The sequence below is a fragment of the Hydra vulgaris genome, chromosome 11 (assembly GCF_038396675.1).
Source record: "Hydra vulgaris chromosome 11, alternate assembly HydraT2T_AEP".
Lineage (NCBI taxonomy): Eukaryota > Metazoa > Cnidaria > Hydrozoa > Anthoathecata > Hydridae > Hydra > Hydra vulgaris.
In genome coordinates this window covers 9,212,886-9,238,620 of record NC_088930.1, presented here as the reverse complement: position 1 = coordinate 9,238,620, position 25,735 = coordinate 9,212,886, and the positions used below count along the sequence as shown (strand labels likewise).

Below are 25,735 nucleotides of genomic sequence, written 5' to 3'. Positions count from 1 at the left end.
TTTTATTTAGAGTATATAATGCAATAAAAATCTAATATGCATCCGATCTTATTGCATTTCAAACATGTTCATCAAAGTCAATTGCACGTATATTTTTAAACAAATATTGAAATAATATTAGGATATTTTTGTAATACCAAGTTTTTATATACCAAGTATGTAATTAACTTGGTAAGCAAAACGTAAGAATATTGCCCTGCTTAAATGTTAAAGAACAAGCGCAAGCCCTAATCTTTAACAAATGGTGACAAAATATGAAATGATATTAGTTTCATACAATGAATTGTATGAAAACTCAGTTTTGAAGTACAAAAACTATTATATAATGGAATGCCTGTTTTCAACACACATTGGCCCGATGTGTTAAAGATAAGAAATAGTTAAGAACTTGGTGTGAATAATGAATAATGAATTAAAGCGTGGCGGGAGAGTAAATATAAATTTTATATTGTGAGGAAAAAAATATTATGTTAGATTAAATTCTATTGTTCCTAATCTGTATATAAATAATTTAAAAAATATATAAGTAGTGTAGAAAATTAATTTGAAAAAATAATATGAGATAATATAAAAAAGTTGTATAGAAAAGTCTAAAGTTTAAAAAATTTAAAAGCATATAATTTAAAAAATAAAGAATACGCAATGCGCGTGCGTATTTAACAATACGCACGCGCATTGCGTATTTAACAATACGCACGCGCATTGCGTATTCTTAGATATGGTTAATTAAACTATTTAAGCGTGCTAATTTTATTGAATAAAATATTTTGAGAACTAAAATAAATCAAAGATTAAGCTTCACAAACTGGTATTTGTGTTTGTAAATAATGTTTATACTAAGTAATAATAATAATATACTAAGTAATAAGTATAATGTTTATAGTAATTAGAAAGTTTATCTAACATCAATAAATATAAAGAAGATCATACAACTATCATAACAATTAACGACAAAATGATAAGATTCAAAATAACTATATACAAGCTCACGAGTAAACAATAATAAATATTTGAAATGTTATGACTTGACTGTTCAAAAACATCTTGTGCGGCGATGAAAAACCTGCATATGAATTGGAGTAAACGAGTATTATATGTAAAAATGAGCATTTTTAGTATTGCTGTTAATTCTCTATTAATTTTTTACTGTATCCAAGTTAGCAAAGCAAACATTAAAAAAGAATTTAAGTGCAATGAACTTTTTAACTTACACAATTGTATTTATAACGGGCAATGTCTTAAAGAAACCTCATCAACTGTAAGAAATTGTGTACTCTTAAACGATTGTCGCTCCAACATAACTAATGTGTACATCAATTGTAAAAAGTTGCACAAAGGAACGCGTGGTGAGTGCACAGAAAATTGCAAGGCAGTACTTAAAAAGTTTTGGTACTCTGAAATAGGAATGAAAATGTCTAGGTGTAGTTGCTATAACGATACATCTTGTATTATAATAAGATCAAGATACCATAGTTGCTTAAGCGGTAAAACAGTTAATAAAAAAAATGGCTGCGTAGAAGTACAACGTTTATGTACAGAAAACAAAGTCTGTTCAAAACTATTCCATGACTATTTTGATGCTTGTAAAGACTTATTATTTGGTGCTTATGAATGTACAAAAAAATGCGTAGAAGTCGAGAAAAAACTATTTGCTCATCGCGTTGGAAGAAAATTAAAGACTTGTACCTGTGATGGGACTTTAGAAGAAGAGAAGTTTTGTCGTGAAGTTCGTCTTGCGCGCAGAAAATTATGCATGACTAATTATTTGTGAAACAAAAGATGCATTTTAGTAGTACAAATTTGAGCTTAGCGATCAATAACAACAATCAAGAAATATTTTTAATTAAGAGATGCTCCAAGTGAACAAAACAAACCCTTAAAATTTCAACTATAACTGTACAGTAATATTAACCATCATTATCATTAGAAAATGAACCTAAATGATTTTCAAAAACAAAAACAAAAAAAACTTTTATGGAAATGAGCTACAAAAATTCTTAAAAATCTAATTCCAAGAATTTTAGCAAACAAAAGAAATTTTAAAATTGTTTAAATATATATATATATATATATATATATATATATATATATATATATATATATATATATATATATATATATATATATATATATATATATATATATATAAAACATCAAGAAATTATATTTTTTATTAATTCTTCCTTAATTTTTTTAATTTTGGGAAAACTTCATAGAAAGTTTTCCTTAAGGTGGTTATCAGGTAAAGAAAATATTTTTTGATTGCCAACTTAATCATGTACCAAAATTAGTTTAAAAGAAACATACTTATTAATATAATTAAAATCGCTTAAAATTTTTTTTTTTTTTCTGAATTAACATTAAATGCAAAAAAATCAATGAAAAAGGAAACAACATTTTCTCAGCTTCTTTATGATATTATAAGCTAAAAATTACAACACTGCTAGATTATAGTGTAATAAACAAAAGTTTACTAGAAAAACTAAAAATATTAATTATTTTTAAAATGGCAGCTTTTTCAATATTAAACAAAATTATTGATACAAAAACCCCAGGTAAAATATTAATATATTCAAATGGAAACAAGTTTAAGATTAGATCTAGTAAGCTATTGTAGTTCTATCTATAAAGAAACAACCCTGAAAATTTGAACTCAATTGCATATCTGGTTAAAAAGATATGCAATTGAGTTCAAAATGAATGATTTGCTCTTCGCAGTCAGGCAAAAAAATACAATTGAGAAATCAAGCTTCAAAGTTTAAAAACAATTTATTAATTAAAAATTCCCTGAAATATAAGAGTCAACTCCCTCTTTTTCTTTTTCTTTATCAATATAGCCTTTCCTGATACATTTCCTTTTCCTTCTAGTCATTTTTTGTTTAGGAGTTGAATTTTTAATCGTGTTCTTTACTCTTGATACGTCCTTCTTCCACGATCCTTGGATCATAAAACTTCCAGGGGCAAGCTGCAAATGTTTAAAAATTCTTGTGAAACCTCTTAAACCATCATTGTAATTTATTACAGCTGAAGCAACACCCATATCTAGTACCTTTTTTGTAACAAAAATGTTTTTTGGGCACTTTTTCCAGATTATCTGGTTGAACGCTTCATTTGGATTTTGTGTTGCACCATCCAGGCATTTTGATAACAAATCATCCGATTGTAGTGCCAAGAATGTGTCTTTAAGAATACTTTTAATAGCAAGAGGCAAATTGATGGCTTATAATTTTTGTCGTTCTGCCAATACTTGCACCAGCTTTCCTTTGTACGCGGACAAAATTGGTGTCTCTCTTCGCTGTTGCTTATATTAGAGCAATGCCAAAATACAGCCAAAACAGATTTTTTCATATTGTACAAGGCTATAGTACTGTCTCCACTCTATGCTTCTAAGGTATTTTGCCTAATGCTCATGCCATAAAAGTTTTGCATTTTATTAATGATCTTATCTGTCAACCTTCCTTTCCCTGATATCATTTTGTTGTCTTCTAACTTTCTACCCTTTAAGTCACACCGCATTTGACGTAACCGGGTGCCAAGGCGTTTTTAGACATGGCCAATACACTCTATCTTTACTGGGATAAGATCATCTCCGTATGGTTTTGCCTTTACAACATTCCTATAGGATTCAGTATCTCCATCTCCTATATAATGAGAATAGCGCACGTTGTACTTTGCCAATGATTCTGTAAAAATTTATAAAGCACCTGCTGATTCCATGGTACCTGATGATTGTAAGTGGTTAAGGTCACAAACATGTGTCTTCAAAAATTTTAAATAACCGCTTTGATTACTTTTACTTTGCCACAAAGTACAGCCACGGCAAAACTTTGAAAATACTTGGTAATCAACAACTTTACGGTTAGCTTTTGCAACAGCAGTGCATACACCATTTAGAGATGAATGACCGCGTTTCTGCCATGAACCGTCAATTCCAATTTGTATATCAACGATATCATTTTCAGCAACATTTGGAAAGTCTTTTTTTCTAATCTCTATCACAGCATCCTTCATGCTATCACAAGAAGCAGCTTCATAAAATTTTAATAGGTCAGAGTTTATTTCATTATACGAGAACAAACTCATTAGTGGGGGCATATTCAAAATAGATGCAAATGTTTTCATTGCCTCGTGACCTCGCCCAATTTCTCTAAAGGCCATAACAGTTCTCACATTAATTTCTTGAGATTTTACTCCTCTAGTATCTCTATCAGGCATACTAAATGCTCGTGATGAATTAAGGAAGAACTTCCATTCACAACCTGCACATTTAATACAACATTGTATTGAAAATCCCTTTGCTTGTTCATCAAGATATTCAAGAGCAATATCCTTTGAATTGCATCCACCACAGGATCCAATGCTACAAATTAAATCTTTAAACATAGGGAAATGAAAAAAAAAGAAAAAGTCGTCGTGTTTCGTTAAAGGTTGATCAGCTTTATCTAGAGAAATGTTCAACTTTGTTGAATTAGCACTTGGCAATGTATTTATTCCATCTTTGTTTGTATATTTTGCAGGCTGTTGCAAAAAATCCTCAATTGCTTTCTTAGTATATCTATTACCTTGAAAAACTCGTTTAACTTTGCTAAGTTTAAAACTTTTATTCTTTGCCATAATAAAACCTTTTTTAACAACTTCAAACTTTTTCCTCTCTGCTTAAAAACTATAACATCAAAACATACTACTTTGCTTTATAACTCCAGTTCAAAAGTTTAGTTAATTATACAGACCCAAGAAAATAAATAATTATTTAAATCTAGTTCTAAGGATAATATATCTATAAAAAAAAATTGGTTGCTATGAGGTTGCTAAGTAAAGTTTTTTTTACTCTTACCAACTAAAACAATTTTTTACATTTTTTTTATCAATAAACTTATATCATGTTATATATGGTTGAAAAGCCAATTAAATTTTACACAAAGTTGGCTAATAAACTAAAAAACACTTTTTTTCACAAAAATCGCTATTTTTTTACCTGATAACTACCAAAGAACTACCCAAAATGAAAGAAGAGTGGTTTTTTGAAAAAATACTTAAGGCTCTTAGCAGTAATGTCATTAACTTTATTTTTATAAAAGTGTAACCATGTTAACTATTATATGGTATATAAAAAGCAATTGAATTTTTAAAATCAAAAAAATGCTATATTTACAGAAATTGTAAGCCATATTTATACTTGAGACATCAAATAATATTGATGATAAATGTTTTGTAAAATTCACCTTATAAGCTGGCGTAGATGTTAACCTGTGTTTACATTATTTCCTGCCTCATGACGGGAAACCAAAATTTGTAACTCCTTCAGTTTGAAAAGCTTACAAATTTTTGTAAGCCTTATTGCTTAGCATTTCATACACAATCTATAATTAAGCAAGTTCTCTAACTATTATAATAAATAAAATCATCATTACTTCCAAAATATTTTAACCAATCCATAACAAATATTTGTTGCTGTAGAAATAACTTTTCATTTCTTGAAATTTATCAGACCTACTCTTTTTGATATTGTTTTTGATCAAGTTAACCCTTTTTCTTGATCCCTTATTCAATATATTTATTATTGGTGACCTTAATGCTTGTCATATTGAATGGTTCAGTTTTAGGGTTACCGAATTCTCTGGCGCAATAAACACTTTCAAAGCTGTAGGTACAAAAAATATTCCACTGTCTTTTAAACCATAATCTTTATACCTCTCTTCATTTATCATATTTCTTTATTACTATTTATACTGTTTAACAAGTGCTAAACTGATACATATTTTAATGTCAGATTTAAATTTAAAATTTAAATCTGCCACTTCACGGCAATAAAATTTAAAATTTAAAATCATTACACTTAAGGTCCTAAATTTAAAAACATGGATGTTGCTCCAAGGAGTTATCATAGACTGGAGTGAGAACGAAGTTAAATTACGTCATTTTTCAAGGAAGTCTTAGTAAAATAATTTTCTATTGAACACTGCGTAACTATCGTAATTGAAGTTAACCAATCACATTCCACGTTTAAGAAAAATTATCCAATGATATTGTTTCAAAACGTTATAAACGATTGCAAATAAAAGATGGAAGTTTAAGAAATTCGAAAAACAATATTTAGAGTTAGTTTATTGTTATTTTTTGTTGTTGTGATTTTGAACGACTAATAATAAATTTCTAGATTAGAATTTAACTAATAAATGTCTAAATAAAAATTTGGTAGTACTTTTGCCGGATTTACAAAAAGAAGTTTTATATTTCTATGTTTGCTTTTAAATCCGACAAAAATACTCGAACACAAAATAAAATCCGACAAAACTACTCCAACACAAAATAAAATCCTGGAGGGATTTAATAAGTTCCTGACCAAAAAACAGTTTTAAAGAACGTAACTAACCTATAGCTGAACAGGCAAGCAAAAAATAAGGTTAAAAAGGTAGTAGAGATTAAGGTAGAGAGTCTAAAACTTTGATATTTATACCTATAATTGAGGTAAGCAAGAAACAATTACTTTGCCTTAATCGTGATTTTTTTAAATTAACTTTTTGATTGATCAAATAGTTGTTAAAAACATATTTAACAAACTTTTCTTTTATTAATCCATCTCGATTACAACTCTCAAAGCTTATTGATTACGTTTTAAAATTTTCCATTTTTTGCAAAAGCGCCATTTTGACTTGCTTCTGGAATAATTATACTACAAAGATTGTGACGCGATTTTATTTCATTTTCGGCTTTGTTCTCCCTCCAGCTAAGCTATTATACCTCCTTGGTTGCTCAAAGCCCTCTAACTACTAATCAAAATTTATACTCTTATTAGCTTTTGAGTCTATAATTAACTAATCTATTCAAAATGATACTCTAATCTTGAGTTTTTATCTTATAACCTCAAATCTTATTCTTATATTATATTATCTTAAATTTTTAATATCTCATCTTGAGTCTAACTACTTACTATTTGAAAATTAAAGCGGATTTTGATATTCTCGTTTTCACTGCTGACTTGTTGAAATGGAAGCAGTTAGAAGTGAGCTGGAAACAGTAAGAAAAAAAAACCTTTTGTGCTCTTAATATAGCTTCGAAATGTCACAATACCAGTTACGCTGAATGTCGGTTGTAAAATTTTGTTTCATTTTTTTAAGACAATATATCGACTTTAAAAATTAGGGAGAAAGGAAGACACCTTTCATTAGTCATAATCCTCTTTCAGTTTTCATGTTAAATTTACTTTTTTATACTAAATTTTTAAAATACTGAAAAAATTATTAATAAATAAATAAAACTAAAAAATATAAAAAAACGGCAATAAACAAACACTATATATTGATTACGATTTTTATAAAAACTTTTATCTTTTATTCGCAATCCTCTGATTGCTTATGACGTTTCGAAAAAATATCATTGAAGAGTTTTTTTTAAGTGGAATGTTTAACTTTAGAAAATTGGTTAACTGTAAATTATGAAAATTACGTGGTATTTAATTGAAAATTATGTCACTAAAAAGACTGTTCCTCTAAAAATGAATTACTTTATCTTCGTTCTCATTCCAGTTATAATACAACTTTTGACTTAAAGAACCTTAAATAATTTAAAATTCATCAATATCCATTTAGGCTTACAGGCGCAATACAAAAAAAAAAAAAAAAGGAAAGGTAAAATTAATACGTGTATATGTGTGTATGGATAATTTAAAGAAACCTTTTATGATTCACAAAGTACTATTTATTACATTATTTTTATAAATATGGCATAACGAAACAGATTTTCACAAATTTTGAAAAGAAAATTATTACCTATAGTTACCATTTACTTTGAAGTTGACAAAAAACGAAACCGCGGCGTAGTGGTTAAATTTTTAGCTCAGAACTAAGAAGTGCGAAGTTCGAAGCAGATTCTAGCCCAAAATGTGACATTTGTAAGGAAGAAGTACCCAGTAAACACGCTTTAGTTGGTCCAACTGACGGCCCAGTAATGGCTATAGTTGGCTAACTATTGGCATTTTGTGCAAACTAGGCCTGTAAATCGAGCCGAACAAGCCAAGCTTGCCCAGGGCTTGGCTTGGCACGTTTACATATTAAGAGTGTTCAGGCTCGGCTCGAGCTCGTTTCGAACATGAGATTCTTTGTTCAAGCTCGACTCGTTAAGGATTAGTATTGTTTGGGCTCGGCTCGTTTTACATGTTGCTTGAGCTCGACTGGTTTAAAACTCGAAATAATTATTGTAACCTGTTAGTTTAAAGCTCGTTTAGTAAAAAAAAATTGTTTGTTAAAGGCTCGTCTGTAAATAATGCAAGTCCAAATCAACAAACAACATAAACAATCCTACAGTCTATTAAACATGCAAATAAACAACATAATGAAATAAGATCCCACAAATCTAATAGTTCAAAATAAAAGTTAAAACTAATAGTTCAATGTTCAAACTTAATGTTCAAAGTTCAAACATAATGTAAACTCTCACAAACAATATAATTCCTATTAAACACTGCACTCTAATAGTTCAAATTACATTTTCACAAATATAAGTCTTGCTCTCATTGCATTGGATATATATATATATATATATATATATATTTTTATATATATATATATATATATATATATATATATATATATATATATATATATATATATATATATATATATATATATATATATATGGTTGCCATATGGTAATCTTCAAAAAAGAGGAGATTTTGCAATTTGTGATAAATGAAAGGGGCGTCAACTTTATTTAGCAAGGTGGTAGAGTGGGTACCCCTATTATGAATGTAAAATAAAAACCATTTTTTTAAATAACATTCGTTTTGTTAATATAAACAGCTGGTTTGAAAATTAATATTAGGACTCTTACAACTAATTAATGTAATTTTAATCATAATGCAAGTGTACATTCAAATTCAAATTTATTGAATAAGAGATAAATATATATATATAAAAAGAATCAATAATTCATAAAATTTTTAATATATTTTCAAGTATACTGTTCTGTATATTTTTTACTATATATTTTATATATTATTCTATATTAAAATATACCTTTAAGTATGTCTAATTAAATATAGCATATATTTAAAAAATATATATATATATTTAAATCAAAGTATAAATAAAATGTATATATATTTAAATAAAAGACTAATGAAAGATAAAATCTGTATGATTACAAGTTACACATTAATTCTAATTTTGTATCATTTGTATCAATCTTACTAATCACTTGTATCAGTATCTCTTTCATCAAAGCTTTTATTTGTGGTAACAGAACTGTAAACAGGGGGAAATGGATCATACCAACTATCCTTTTTTGTTGAGCCTATTTTTCTCAATAAATCTTTGTTTGATAACAGATACTCATGGAATTCATGATATGAGTATGATTTGAAATTATATTTTACACATAGAATACTTTTAACAGGCTCTACTGATAATCTACTTCTTTCTTTTGTCCATTGGCAAGACATTAAAGAAAACAATCGTTCTACAGAGGTATTGTGGCCTGGAATGCAATTAAAAAATTGCACTATTTTCAACAGTTCAGAACCACAGGACTTGTCTGGCAGGTTACTAAAATACTTGACCCAAATATAGTTAAAAAGTTTTAACTTATTTTGTAATTTAATGTATTTTTTATTGTTTTTCTTTTCTTCTTCATCAAATTTTTTTACCTCTTCTTTGTGCCTTTTAAAAACTTAACAAAGTTAGAAAATTGGTCACGGCACAATGATTCATTAACTTGAAAAGAAGCTTTTTCATTTACAAACAAAATTGAGTTTTCAACCTGATCCCAATTTGGGATACTATCCAGTTTCATCAAACTGAAAGCTTTGAACTCTTGGTTTTGGAAGAGCCATTTATTGAGGTACAAAATTGAGCCTTCATATACATTAGAAAATTCAACAAATAGAGCACTACATTTATCTTCATATCCATTATTTTTCATTTTCTTGAAAATACTTTTAACATTTAAAGTTACAAAGTTATTACTTTTTCTGTCAGTTAAAATTTCAAGAGTTTCCTCTAGGATGTAGATACTTTCAGCTAAACTGTTCTTTTCTTTTTCTAGATAAACAATTCTCTCATGAAATAAATACATTAGACTATGAACAAAAAAAAGTCTGGCTTCATTAAAATCATCATCAAAGAAATTTTTAATTATAATAGGTACAGATTCCTGAGATTGAAAATAGGACTTAAGTGCTAGGTACATTTGTAAGACTCTATTTACACAAGGAAGCAAAGACAACCACCTTGTTTTTGAGTGGTATAACAATTGCCTGTATTCTACATCTACGAAATTACAAAAGCACTTCAGCTCTTCAGTTTTTACTGTATATATTGAGAAGTAATTAAATATTTTCAAGAAAATTGACTCTACATCAATGGAAAGTCCTCTGACCAAACCGTTTTGAATACAATTGTGCAAAACATGAGCAGGACATCCAGATCCTAACGTCTTAGGATTAAGGACATTTTTAAAAAGGCTTAACACATTATTGCCCTGACGCCTGTTGATACCTCCAAAGTTAGTGTTGGTGTTATCCCCAGCAAAGGCAATGCATTTGTTTTGTATGTTTGAGTTTTTTAAAGTGTCAATAATGTAGCCTGAGATAGTTTCAGCTGTCTCATAAGGAGTGGCTTTAATTTCAATGACCTTAGTTGTGACACCTTCTTTGTTTGGATCAAAGTACTAGATTAAAATAGGAAACATTTTGGTAGAAATATGATTACTGCCATTGCTTGCTAATCCAAAACAGGCAATGTTTTTCAGATCCTTTATAGTCATGTCAATTGAGTGGGGAGACAACACTGCCGTAATTATTGCCTCTGATTTTGTTCTGGCACAAGTGACTTCTTTAGCAATTTTTGAATCAGGATATACAGTTTTGTGCAGCTTACTGACACAATCCATCGAATTAAAAGACTGGTGATGACTTACTGTATGAAATGCTAATGCACCTTCTGCAGCATGAACTTTTTCTTGAAGAAGGTTGTGCTGATGAGGCTGTAAAAATGACTTAATTGTCCTTGTAGATACAACTGATTTTAAACATTTTTTGTGTTTTGTTGTGTTTAAGTGATATTCCAAATCCAGAGCACCTAAAACAAAACAATATTTAAAAAAAAAAACACATGATTTGTAAAGATGTAAAACATTTAGGCTACGGTAAAAAAAGACTAAAATACAAACTAATAGTTATAATAAAGTAATTAATTCAAAAGCTGAAAAGACCTACAATAATTATTGTAAGATGCATTTGATAAATAAGATGAATTATTTCTTACCTTTCTTACCTTTGTGAGTAACAGAAATATATGTTCCAGAAGGACAAATTTTGCATTCAGCTTCACAATCAATTCTTCCTTTCTTAAAACTAGAAAACTTTTCTTGAAGGACATCATTAAAAGTGCAGCTATACTTTTTCTTTTTTAGGTTTTGGTTTAGATTTGACATGAAAATTAATTAAGTGATGTTTGACATATGTTATCTTCGTGTTTACGAGTTTGGAGGTGCGCACATTTTATAATAATATGTAAAAGAGAAAAAAGAGTACTTGTTGTTTGAGTATTTTCAATAAATCTGTAAAACAATACATTTTATTTTAGTTCGCCTTTTTATACTAAACTTTTTTGCATTTAATAATTTAATTTAATAAAACATGTTGCACTTAATAATTTTTCTATATATTCTCGAAAAGTTCTATATAAACTCGAAATTTAGGAATTTGAAAGGGTTTTTTTGATAGAAACTTTCAAAAAGAGGAAATTTACCTTTTTTTTCTGAAATCCTCTGGAGAATTCTTTTTGGCCTGAAAAACCGGAGATCTCCGGGTAAATCCGGAGATATGGGAACCATATATATATATATATATATATATATATATATATATATATATATATATATATATATATATATATATATATATATATATTATAAAATAACAAAGAACAAAGTATTGTAAACTTGTATGAATTTTTTAAAAACATCTACTAATAATTAGTCCAGTCAACGTCTAAACTTTAATGTTGCATCTGTCATTTTTAAGTAGTTTTTAGGCTTTTTAATAAATTTAGTTTTAATAAATAAATTTTTGTTTGTTCTTGGTTTTTTACTTATTTGTTTTCAGATTCTTAAGAACTAGGCAACTAAGCTAAGCAAGTTTTGTTTTATTTTTTAGGTCAATTGGAAAGAGTTGAAAGCTATTTTTTAGTGCAATCGGAAAAAACAGAAGTGTTTTTTAGTCACTTCACACAATATAACTGGTACTGATTTGAGTTTTTTTTTTTTTTTTTTTTTTTTTTTTTTTTCTTTGCTGTTCATATAAAAATAAAATAATAAAACTACAATGAAACTTTTACGTTACACAAAGAATATATATAAAACAGACAGGGGCTCAAAGAAGATATGGATGACTGGTGCCACCACAATCTTTTCATAGAGCCCCTTTACAATAACATTTAAAGCCCACATGGCTTTAGTAAATTTACAATAAAACATTTTTTCTGAAAAATACTACGTGAAGAATAATACTCAATAACATAATTTACAATAACATTTAATAACATTTAAAGCCACACTTGCCTTTAGTAAATTTACAATAAAATATTTTTTCTGAAAAATACAAGGTAAAGAATAAAAACTTATATATACATCCTCATATATATACATACACATACACAAACACATATACAAACATACTTTCACACACATATATAAACATACTCGCATATATATCAGAAGTTAAGGAGATGCAATTTCATTTGTCGTTTAAAAGAGGAAGTGCTTTTCAAATCTTTTATATTGTTATTTTTTAATTGATTCCATAATGACTGACCTTGGTTAATAATTGAGAATTTTGACACTTGCAATTTTACTCTGCTCAATTGATAGTTATGGTTGCTATTTGATCGAAGATTGTATTTTTGTGAAAAGGCCAATGTAAAAATATCAGAAAATATTTTTGGCAGCAAGTTATTCTTGTATTTATACATAAATATTAATATTTGAAGCGAATTAAGTTTTGATATATTTAACACATTCATGTATTTCATTACAGGGGAAGGATTTTCTAATCTTTTTAAATAGTTAACCGCTTTACATGCGTGGTTTTGTAGCCTCTGTAATCTTATTAATTTAGTTTTGTGTGTATTTGCCCAAACAATATTAGCATAAGCGAGATGACAATGAACAAGACTGAAGTAAAGCATTTTGCGTGATTTATAATCAAGAAAGGCCCTAGATTTATATAATACACTTATAGCAGAAGATATTTTTGCTTCAATAAGACTAATATGTTTTTTCCATGATAGGTTCTCATCAAAAATTACTCCCAAAAATCTTGTATAATTTACTCGATTTATTTCTTTTTTATTAATTGACAGTTTTGGCAACTTTAACAGGAGATTAGTTGATTGTAAATACTTAGTAAAACTTGTTTTTCACAATTTAATGATACCTTATTAGCTATAAACCATTGGTTAAAGCTTTCCAGTTCAGTGTTCATTGTTTCGAACAATATTTTTACATCAGAATTGCTGTAGAATAAATTTGTATCGTCTGCATATATAATTGACGATATTTTATGAGAAGCTTTATTCGTATCATTAACATATATTAAAAATGATAAAGGTCCCAAGATCGATCCCTGTGGGACTCCGCAATCAATATCAAGAGCTCCTGACTCCTCCAGGACAACAAACTGTTTTCTATTAAAAAGATAACTTTTAACCCACTTATATGTTAGGCCTTTAATGCCGTAATGCTTTAACTTTGAAAGCAAAATTCCGTGATCAACGGTATCGAATGCCTTAGAGAGATCAATAAATACTCCAAGTACTTGTTCCCCTTTATCAAAGCACATAGATATTTTATTGGAAAGTTCAATAATAAAGTGTTCAGTTGAGCAGTATCTCTGAAATCCAAATTGATTTTTGTATAAAAGCGTATTTAATGTCATGTAATCATAAATTCTATTAAAAATTACCCTTTCAAATATTTTTGAAAAGACAGGGAGTAGTGATATAGGGCGGTAATTGGAAACAGAAGAACAATCACCATTTTTAAAAACTGGGTGAATTTTAGCTAATTTTAATTTATCAGGAAATATACTATTCTCAAATGAAAATGCTATTAAATAAAATAATGGTTTTATTATACTATCCATAACATGGATAGCTACATTACTAGTAATGTCGTCACATCCACATGACTTGTTAAGCTTTAGTTCAAATAGTGCTTTGTTAAACTCGTGTTTATTTATTTTTTCATTAGATATGCTAGTCGCGGGTTTATCTCCCAAGTATTCATCAAACACTTTAGTCGACTGAACAATATTAGATGCAAGAGAGGCGCCTACATTAACAAAATATTTGTTAAATTCTTGACATATTTTTTTCACTTGTTATAGTTTTGTTGTTAATAATTACTTGTTTTGGTAAGCAAGAGAGTTTCTTTTTCTCTCTTCCAGTTACTTCATTTATAATAGACCAAGTTTTCTTGATATCAAACTTGTTTTTATCCAGCTGGTTAGAATAGTACTTTATTTTCGCTTGTTTTAAATTATTTTGATAAAACTTTTTATATGATTTGTACGCATTTTCGTCAATTTCCTTTTTAGATTTTAGAAATTTTATATAAAGCTTTTGTTTTCTTTTTGAAGATTTTATCAGAATATTTGTCATCCGTGGGTTTTTAAGTTGTTTATTTTTTATTTCAGTGGTTAATTTTGGGCAGACATTGTCATAAACATTTTGAAAAGTATTTAAAAAATTGTCAAACGCGCTATTGGGGTCTGCAGAGGAATAGACATCTTCCCATCGCTCTTCGTACAACTTCTTCTTAAGTTTATCTAGGCTTTTAATACAAAGATTTCTTTTAGTAACAAATACTTTTTTATTGCCGTCGTTACATGAAACTCCGTGCGCAATGTGATAGATAGGAAAAGGATCAGAGAAATCTGAAATAAAAATGCCAGATTCGAAATAAGTATCTAAAATATTATTAGTTAAAATATTATCAATTAAGGACTAAGTAGTTTTTGTAATACGCGTTGGCTTAAAAATGGTAGATATAATGTTAAATTCAAGTAGTAGATTAAAAAAGTTTTTTGTATTTACAAACTTTTCTTAACACATAGCATCCAAGTTTAAATCACCAGCGAAAAAAATATGCTTAATCTGAATGCTCATTTGCGATATAATTGCTCTATGGCTATTATGAAAGTTAATTTGCTTACCGCATGGTGGTCGATAAAGCGAGGAGATTAAAAAAGGCTTACCAGTTTTATTTAGAATTTCAATACACAAAGTTTCAATATGTTTGTTTGCTTTACAAAAAGTTTTTTTTGTTTTAAATACAAACTTGTCAAGAATATAGATTGCAACGCCGCCTCCCTTGCTTCCAACACGTGGTTGACTTATTATTTTGTATGATGATAAATTGTACAAAGAATTTTCTGACAAAGGCATTTTTGCATCTTCCCAAGTTTCTGAGATACATATAACATCAAAAAGATAGTTTATAGAGTAATAAAAATGTTTAAAAGCCTCATAAACATAAGATCAATGAATAAAAGTTTTTATTCATTGATCTTATGTTTATACTTAGGATACTAAAATCTTTACTGTTTTTTTCTCTATTAAACTCGTCAGGTTTATAGTATGAGTTGTCGAGACAACTAATATTTATTTCAGTCAAAAAACTATATTCATTTTTGTTAGCTCTCAAAAAGTTTAAAACTGGAGACTCTAAGTTTTCAATATTAATTGTTATATTATTCTTTACTTTTTAATTATTTTATTTTATATTGGATTTATTTATATTGAATATATATTTTATCTATTTAACATGGAAAACTGACTGTAATTTTTTGACATTAAAGTGATCAACAAATTACAGTCAGTAATTTGTTGATCACTTAAATAATTGTGTGAATTGTAATCTAGATTTTTTGTTAAATTAAAAATAATTGATGTAAATAAATATTGTTTAATATTTTTGATAAACAACTTATGCATATAAATATAAAAAGATATGGATTTCAATAAATCTTAAGTTTAAATAGTCTTTGATTAGAAAAGATCACAATTTGTAAGGTTTTTTTACATTTTTTTATTATTCAGTTGTAACAATAGTAATATTACTGGTAATATGTTTAATGATAATAGTGAAATTGAAATGGATAATATTAGGCTCGTTATTTGTAAGAAGTTATTAATGTAAATGCTAACAGGTAACTTGAAAATAGTTGTCGTCAAGTGAAAGAGATAGATCTAGGCAAGATGCGGTAGTGGTAAGAGCGAGTTAAAGAGTTGAGAGAGGGTTGCACCACTAGTAACAACTAAAAAAAAATAAAATAAACAAACACAAAAATGAGTAGCCTCCTCGACTGTAGTAGCCCCCCTCGGGCCTTGGGGAGGTGAATAATCTAAAAAAAAAAAAAAAAAAAAAGAAGATGAAATAAATCATTGAAATCTAAGAAATGCTGCTCAGCAAGCAGAAAACTTACTTGCCAGAATTCAGTGTCAATCAGTGTTAATGTCTGTTAATTTAATTTTACTTTAGATAATTTAGAACAAAGCAAAGTATGAATTTTACTATTTATAGTAACAATAACAGTTTTAAATTTAAATGATTTTAAATTTTTTTATAATTTCAAACATAATTATGTTCTTTTTCTTTTTTATTTGTTAGTTGCCTTTGTCATTTCTTGATTAGTTTGCTTACTGTTGAAACATGGCTTTAATTTTGTAAATTTAACATGATGTGAAATTTACTCTATAAATCATTAGTCAACAGTTAGAGAGAAGCTGGAGCTTAATTAAGAAATGCTGGAAATTAAATCAAGGTAAATATAATTTTGTTTACTGGTAACATAGTAAAACCAGTTACTACTATTTATTGCGTGTTTTTTTACTTTTTCTAACAAGCTGCTTTGGAAACACATTCTTTCTCTCCCACTCTCTCTTATATCAGAGGGAGAATTAATAAAACTTATGTAATTGCTGAGCTCTTACGTATTTCTTAATACCTCAATTAATAATGACCATTTATAAGAAATATTTTTTGAGTTGCTTGCTATTTTGTGGTATAATTATTCAAATTGTTTAACTGTAATTGTCCCTCGATTGTTCAAGTATTTTAATAAATAAAATCTTTTTAGTCCAAGTTTTTTATTTGATAAAATATCTTAATAAGCCGTGGTGTTATATGCCAGTGTTACTACATTGTGTTGCCTAGGCTTTTAATAATCTTTTTTTTTTAATTACTTTAGAGACACAGTAATGTGTGCTACAAATATTTTATGCTATGCGCTATTGTTACTGTGTTTTGTGTTGATAGATCTAGGTTGTTATAGCTATTTTTTTATTCTTTATATTTTCTGTAATATTATTATCCTAATTCTACTAACAATAAAATGCAAATAATACTTTTTAAATTAACAATTGTAATTTTTTTTAATTTCTTTTTTTAGGTATTTTCAGGCTTTACTTGACTTTCTTTTTCTGGTACTTGTGTTTTGACAGATTTAAAAAAGAACTTAACTGATGTTAATGCAGTCTTTATGTCGTTAACTATAAACAATGACATTGCTGATAGAGAGTCAAAGTTAAAATATTATTTATAGATAAATTTGTATTTAATTTTTTAGATAATATATCAAGTTATTAATGTGTTTTTGTTATTAATGATTTAATTACTCATAACCCGTATTCGGGGTTGCTTATTCCTAGTTTTTTATTATTGTTACTGTTGTGAATTACTGCTGTTATTATTATAATTGTAGTTGTTATTGTTATTACTACTGTTATTATTACAATGATTATTATTGTATTATTACACAGGTCAACAGACAAAAAAAATTTTTCTGGTGCCGAGCAAACAGTTTGTTTTTTGTATAGCATTTCTCTTTTGATTTCAAATATGCAACTCATTTTTCACCATCACGTCAAGTTGTAAAGCTAGTTGTAAACATTTATAACATTTGCACTTTCAATTAAAGTGCAAAAGCAAATTTAGAAAATCGCGACAAAAATCATATAGTTTGGCCGGTAATGGTACCACCTGTTAGCCAACTGTTTTATTACTGTTGGGCTGTTAATGGTACCAACAGTTTATAAAACAGTTGGCTAAGTGTTGGTAAAAGCGTTACGTTTTTTTCACGGTACCAACTAAATAGCCGACTGTTGGCCCAACTGTAGCTAATAGTTGGTTATTAGGATCGGGGCAACTACTTACCAACTGTTCAATGTTTACTGGGTAGTGAATAATAATAACCACAAAAAAAAATTCTATGATTTTAATTTTGATTACCAAAATGTTAGTCAAAAACATATTTATATAAAAAACTAATGGGGAGTATTTACAGGAATTAACCTCTCAAAAAACTATTTGGCTACCACATGCACTCCAACCATAATAAAAATTCAAAACAAAGAAAAGTTTATTACAATTTTAAATGAATTAATAAAAGCATTAAAACTAACAACGAGTTTAGTTTGGAGTCTTCTTTAAATCAAGGTGAAAACAACAACGAGTGTGGAGCCTTCTTTAAATCAAGATGAAAACAAAAAAACGCTAAAGTTATTTACTATTTTTAAATAAATTTCTTTAAATTTAAATTTCGTACAATAATCTAAGCGTTCAAAATTTATAATCTTGTTAAATGTGTAACCCCTTCAAAATGAAGAGAAAACTATGACTATTTAAACTTTAAATAGTCATAGTTTTTAAACACTATGAGATTATTGTATCAAATTAAAAATTTATCAATGAATACTGGATTATTGATTTGCGATACGTGATCGGACGTGTTTTTCTTGCGCTGTAAATTTTTAATAAAATCGTTTAAACTTAATTTTTAAAATTTTTGTTTATATATCTATATATTTAACTAATAATGAATAAACAAGAGGAGTATGTTTCAATTACAATGATGCGTGAACTAATGAATACTCAAAAAGAAACGATTTTTAGCTTTTTTCGAAAAACGGTAACCAACCTTAACCTTCAGATTGAATCGTTTCAAAAAAATGTTCAAGATTTAAGGAATGAACTTCACGAAATTAAAGTTGGTATGAACTTTGTTGGCCATATTTGTGATGACAAGGTAACGGAAGAAAAAATAAATGTAAAAAAAATTCAAGGTAAAATTTCATCGGATAACTCTGACCTCAAATTAAAAAGCGTTAATAAAGAAGATCGGAGGAAGAGGAGTTTACGAATTGATGGTCTCGCTGAAAGTGGTGACAAGAAAGATTGGGAAGTCATCAAAACTAAAGTTAAAAATTTTTTTGCTGAAAAGCTTGAAATTGATCGAGAAATAAAAATCGAACGTGCACGTAGAGTTGGCAAAGTTAATCCTGGTCGAGAGAGAACTGTTGTTTTAAAACTGCACGATTTTGAAGATAAAGAAATAATAATGGAAAAAGTCCACAAACTAACAGGTACGAATATTTATATTAAGGAAGATTTTAGTGAGATGACGAGAAAAATTTGCTAAGAGCTATATTTGCACAGGCAAAAACCCATAGGCAAAATGGTTATTTTGCCAAAGTTATATATAACAAACTATTAGTTCGTAAATTAACAAACAAGACAGATAGAGCGGAAGTGAAAATTTGCATATTATATAAAAAATAAATAAATAAATTATATTTTTATTAAAAATTTTTTCATATATAAAATTATTCTTTTATTTATCAAAAATGGCGATTTATGTTTTTAAGAAAGTTGATTTTGAAAATTTAAATTCTGATCCTTTTGAGGACAATATTTTTAATAATCCTTCTGAAGAGGACTTAAATATTTTACAAGGAGCTCAAATGAGGTCAATAAAAACACCAAATTTTGATTCCTTTGAACTTAAAATTTAAAAAGATATAAATTCTTTTTCTATACTACACTTGAACATAAGAAGCATGCGTCAAAATTTTGAGAAAATTTAAGAACTTTTAGATATTGTAAATTACACGTTCGATGTCATATCTCTGTCAGAGACTTGGCAAGAATCAGAAAGTCCGTTGGAATCGAATTCTAATTACAGTTTGTCAAATTACAAACTAATTAGCCAACCACGAAGAAATAAAAAAAGGCGGGGGACTAGGTATTTATATACTTGAAAAGTATTCTTTTAAAATAAAAAAGCAATTATGTGTTGCAAATAATAACTATGAAAGCCTTTTTATCAAAGTAATTAATCAAAAAAAAAAAAAAAACATTATAATTGGATGTATATACCGACCACCAAGTGGTAAAATTAGACCATTTCATGATTTTATCGAAAATTATATTTTAAAAATAAACAATGAAAGAAAAAAATTATATACCATTGGTGATACAAATTTGAACGCTCCAACATATTACAAATTTCCTAAAACAAAATCTTTTTTTTGAAATTTTGCTTAAATACAATGTTTTGCCTGTAATTAATAAAGCGACTCGGGTAAATAGAACTTCTGCCACTGCTATCGATAATATTTTTATTAGCAATTACTTAGAAACGTCATTTGAGGCAGGTATATTTAAGATTGATATAAGTGATCATTTCCTCATATATATTAACATATAAAATGTTACAGCTATTTTGGAGGACCATCCTAAAATTTTAAGCTTAAAAAAAACGTAACCTTTCAACTATTAATACAAACAATCAATCTCACAATTTATATAGAGAAAATTGGAGTGACGCTTATAAAAGCCAAAATGCAATTGAAGCGTGTAATTTATTTTTAAACATATTTCAAGAAATTTTCAATGAAGCGTGTCCAAATAAAGTCATAAAAATACATGGGTGGATAAAACACTTATAAAATGCTCTAAAACCAGACAAAAATTATACAATAAATTTCTAAAAAATAAAAATACAGATAATAAAAAAAATTATAAAAATACTTTTATATCAATCTTCTTAACAAAACTAAAAAATATATATTACACCAAATAAATTACTAATTGTAAGTTATATACTAAATATACATGTTCAGTAATAATTGATTTAATTTGGGAAAAATAAAACTTCTTTGCTACCAAAAAGAATCAATATCAAAAATACTGATCTATTATGCCCTAAATAAATATCTGAGGAGTTTAATAAATATTTTACAAATGTTGGACTTGATCTTGCTAACAAAGTTATACCAAACTCATAATTCTTTTAAAAGCTAAAACCATCAGACGACAAAACATTGCATGACTTAACATTAAAATAATTTGAAACTGCTTTTACCTCCTTAAAAAAGAATGAGTAATCGGGATTTGATGATATACCCAGTAATATACTTATTGAATATAAAAAAAGTATTAGTAAACCGTTGTTTTATATAGTAAAACTTTCTTTAGATTAAGGGGTATTTTCTGATGTACTAAAACTAGCAAAAGTATTTCCAATTTATAAAAATAATGATCATTCTAACGTTTCCAACTAGATCAGTGCTTTCTGTATTTTCGAAAATATTCGAACGTGTAATTTACAATAGAATCTTTGATCATTTTACTAAAAACAGTTTTTTTTATTCAAAACAATATGGATATCGGAAAAATCATTCAACTGAGCATACTCGTATTGAATTAGTTGATCGAATAAATAATGACTTTAACGAAAACAAATTTACTTAAGGAACATTTATCGATCTCTCAAAAGCTTTTGACACTGTTGATCATTGAATATTGTTAGAAAAGTTGAAGCATTATGGAGTAACTAATAAGGTTTACTACTGGATTAAAAGTTACCTCACGGATAAAAAACAATATGTTTTAAATCAAGAATACGGAATACTTAAAATCCCGTGTGGAGTATCACAAGGATCGATACTTGGTCCTCTTTTATTCTTAGTTTATCTAAATGACTTAGTCAATGCATCAGTAAAGTTAAACCCAATTATGTTCGCGAATGATACAAACCTATTTCTTTCCAACGATAGTATCAAACAACTTTATGTGACATGAATTTTGAATTAAATAAGATAAATGACTGGTTTATGGCGAATAAACTCTCATTAAACGTTGAAAAAACAAAGTATACCTTATTTCATTAAAAGAAAATCTTCCCCTTAAATCACCAGACCTATTTTTAAATAACATACTAATATAAAAGCAAGGCTATAAAAAGTTTTTAAGAATACTTGTTGATAATAATTTATCTTGGCTTCCCCATATTAAGGTGGCTATTTTAAAAAAACCATTTTAAAAAAAATTGATAGGATCGATTTTTTACCTCATACTTAAACATTTTAGTAGCATTGGAATCAAAACAAATAAAAAAATACAAATTTTTTATATTTTCAACATTACGTCATTAATTATATGCATAATTAACTTAAAAACAGCATATTTTTTAACAAGGATAACTAACTGCCAAATATTAAAAAAAATAACCAGAGACATAAAATTCATCCTCATTTTCATTTGTTTTATCACTGTAACCTTTTTATAATTGGTCTTAGCTTTCTTCTTTGTTTTTTGGCTGGCTCTGCTGACTTTTTGTTTATCTTTCTAACGCGTTTAACATCAATATTTTGCAGTCCTTTCAAAGTATACTTTCCAAGTACAATACCGATCTTTAAAAATATAGGGAGTAGTCCCTGGGAACCTTCATTAAAGCAAATAACAGCAGATGCTGCAGCCATTTTTAATAAATCTTTTCCTGTAAGAACTCTTTTTGAACATTTGGTTCATATCATACCATTCAGAGATTCATTTGCATTTTGAGTTTTACCATGCAAAAATTTTTCCAGCAGCTTTTCGTTTGCAAGATCCTGATAAGAAAAGATTGGATTAAGGATATTTGCAACTGCTTGAGGAATAGTTAAGTTAGACTTATAAGTGTTTTTGCCTGTAGCTAGGTCAGAGTTATATTTGCACCAAAATTTGGCTCCTTTTGGACAAAGTTCATGACGTTTGTTTGAGTCATCATTTTCACAGCAATGAAAAATGATAGCAAAAGGTTTACCATCTGTTAACAGTTTACCACGATAGTTTATTCGCAAAGTTCTTAGCCGTGCACCACATCAATTTTGCACATGCCCTACACATTCTGCTTTTTTAATTTCAAAGCCTGGATAAGGATCTGATGTAACAACACTTTGGTATGACTTGGTATCTCCATCACCAATGTAGGTAGTGTATCGAAGTTTTCGACTATTTACTGAACGACCAAAGATCTTTATTGCACCTTCTAATTTCATTGCACCAGAGCTGCCCACATGGTTGATTTTGCAGTTGTGTCTGAATTTCCACAAATTGTAGTCAGCTGATCCTCATTTCTTTTCTCACAAACTGCAAGACTTACAGATTTTTGAAAGAACTTTAATGTCAACACACTTTCCATTAGATATTTGAGTGACTACACCATTTAAAGATGTATATCCGCAATGTTGCCATGATCCATATGTACTTGCAGATACATTGACAACTGCATCTTCATGGTAGTTATCATTGAGTACATTATGTCTGATTTCAAATGCAGCATTTCTCATTGAATTCTCTGCTACATCAACATATGAATCATGCAAGTTCTTGTTTGCAGTCTCAAATGGTTTTGAATTCCTGGGTGGCGGCATATTCATAACAGAGCAAAATCTTTACATTACAGTAAAACTGCAACCTATCTCACGAAAAGCCATTATTAATCTGTAGTTTACTTCATAAGATTTTGGACCATTTTTTCCATGATCCTCTATAATTGGTTTAGATGTTAAAAAGTTTATACTTCAATCACATTCATTGCAAGAGAGAAGAAAACTGTGAGCAAGTCTTTTTTTATTTTCCATGTCATGAAAAACTTTGATTGCAGCTGTGCAGTTTGGGCACCGACCAATCAAACTAAGTAATTTAATTAGCAAGTCTAAACTTTAGCAAACTAAGTAATTTAATTAGCAATTTAATTAGCAAATTAGCAAGAATTACCAATCAAGTTACAACCATCATTCCTTTTGAATGTTATTTATTACTTTTAAAAAAGATAAATCAATTTTGTTAAACGAAGCTGATGCATGTGAACTGTCGATAACAGGACTTACAGTTACTTTATTTAATGCAACTGTTGGTGTTTCATCTGGAGTTATGTCAACCTCAACAGACTTTTTTTCGTAAAAACGTCTTTTTTTTGCTCTTACCTTCTTATATCTGTTTTTAGATCCCATATTATAATAATATTATCAACATAAATTCTTAATAACACTGGTGAACTCAACAAGATATTTTTAAAAACAAAAATTACTAGGACAAATATGTGGTATGACTTTAGAACTTTTGGCAAATGGCATTTAGCACGGAATTAAATTAACAGTGCACCTACTGGCCGTAGGTGGACAAAATGGGAAAAATTTTAATTGTCTAATCTTGAAAACCTATTTAATTTTAGTATCTACATATATTAGGGGAAATCTATTGATAATTTATTTATATTAAATCCTTTAGTTACCAGGACTCTAAGCATTTGAATATTGAGATAAAATAAAAAAAAATAAAAATTATAAATAAGTAATTAACGGTGACATCAACGTTGTGTTATATTTCAATTACATCTACGTTTTTGAAACAAAAAATTAGTACATGTTATTCTAGAGTATTTAGAGATAAGAAAAACCAATGTGTGAAATAAATTTGTCATAGCATATTATCTCAGTTATACTTTGAAAATCACAGATTAAAAAAAAAAATTTCTTAAGAAACTTATTTTTTGCCGCACAATAACTAGTAATTACCACAATTTGCCATGTGTTGTCTTATATTTATTTGAGCTATATGATGCTTCAATCGAGTTTTAATTGATTGCTCGTCCCCTTAAATCCCCGTTCAGATTTTATGTATGTTTTAACTTGGTTGCTATGGTACTAAATTCTGCATAGCAACAACTCATTTTTACATTAACGTTGTTTTAACAGTATTTTACTTGCGCTAAATACACAATATTGGGGGTATGTATTAAAATGAGATTCAGAATTCTTATAAGGTTAACTTTTTTTGGTTACTATGGATACCTTACTTTGCATAACATAGCAACAACATATTTTCGGTAGTTGTTAGTAATTTAATTACTAACACTGACAGTAATTTAATTACTTTTAATTTTAATTACTAACACTTGTAGTAACTTAATTACTAACAAGTATTAGTAGTCCAGGCGGCATATATATTATAACATTTTACTTTTAAATACAAAATACTTGTTACAATAATTATTTAGATATGGTTTTGTTAAACTTAGACATTCATAATTTTCTCCAAAAAAACAATCTTAGTATTTCAAAACAAAATATTACTGAAGATATATTAAAATTTATTCAGCCAAAATTTGCTGATTTTAAAGACGTTGGTTTTAGACATGCTGTTCAACGATTTGTTTACTTGTATAAAAAAAAGTGGAAATCTGCAAACTATACTGTGAAAATTTTTGAAAAGAAGTTTGTGAACTGGCTTAATGAATATTTAATTGTCAGAAAAAAAGACAATGAACCAACTGCAAGTAGACGTGGTCGAAAACCAGTTGCATTTGATAATAGTTCTAATAAAACTAAAAAACGGCGTGTATCTTGTTTAACTGAATCTCATTCATCCAATGAATTATTTTTTGCTGCTAATAAAAAATTTAGAGATGAATCTGTTGTTATTGCTGACAAGAATGTTTTAAATATATCAAATACAGATAAAGCAACTAAATATTCACTAGACGAAGCACTGGCTTTAATAATTGATGCAAGTCTGACAAAAGCTTCCTATCAATTGATTAGAAGCGGAGCCTTGGAGAAAGAATATAACA

The 25,735-nt window shown here is 28.0% G+C and overlaps 1 protein-coding gene across 1 annotated transcript in view; it reads left to right on the top strand.

Moving 5' to 3' along the window:
* Window positions 1–18,752: 18,752 nt before the first annotated feature.
* Window positions 18,753–25,735, top strand: part of LOC100215411 (eukaryotic translation initiation factor 4B) — a 36,313-nt gene continuing 29,330 nt past the window's right edge. Inside the window, exon 1 of the mRNA XM_065810021.1 lies at window positions 18,753–19,421. Coding sequence (XP_065666093.1) covers window positions 18,875–19,421 — 547 coding nt within the window. The 5' untranslated portion in view covers window positions 18,753–18,874. The remainder of the gene's footprint in view (window positions 19,422–25,735) is intronic.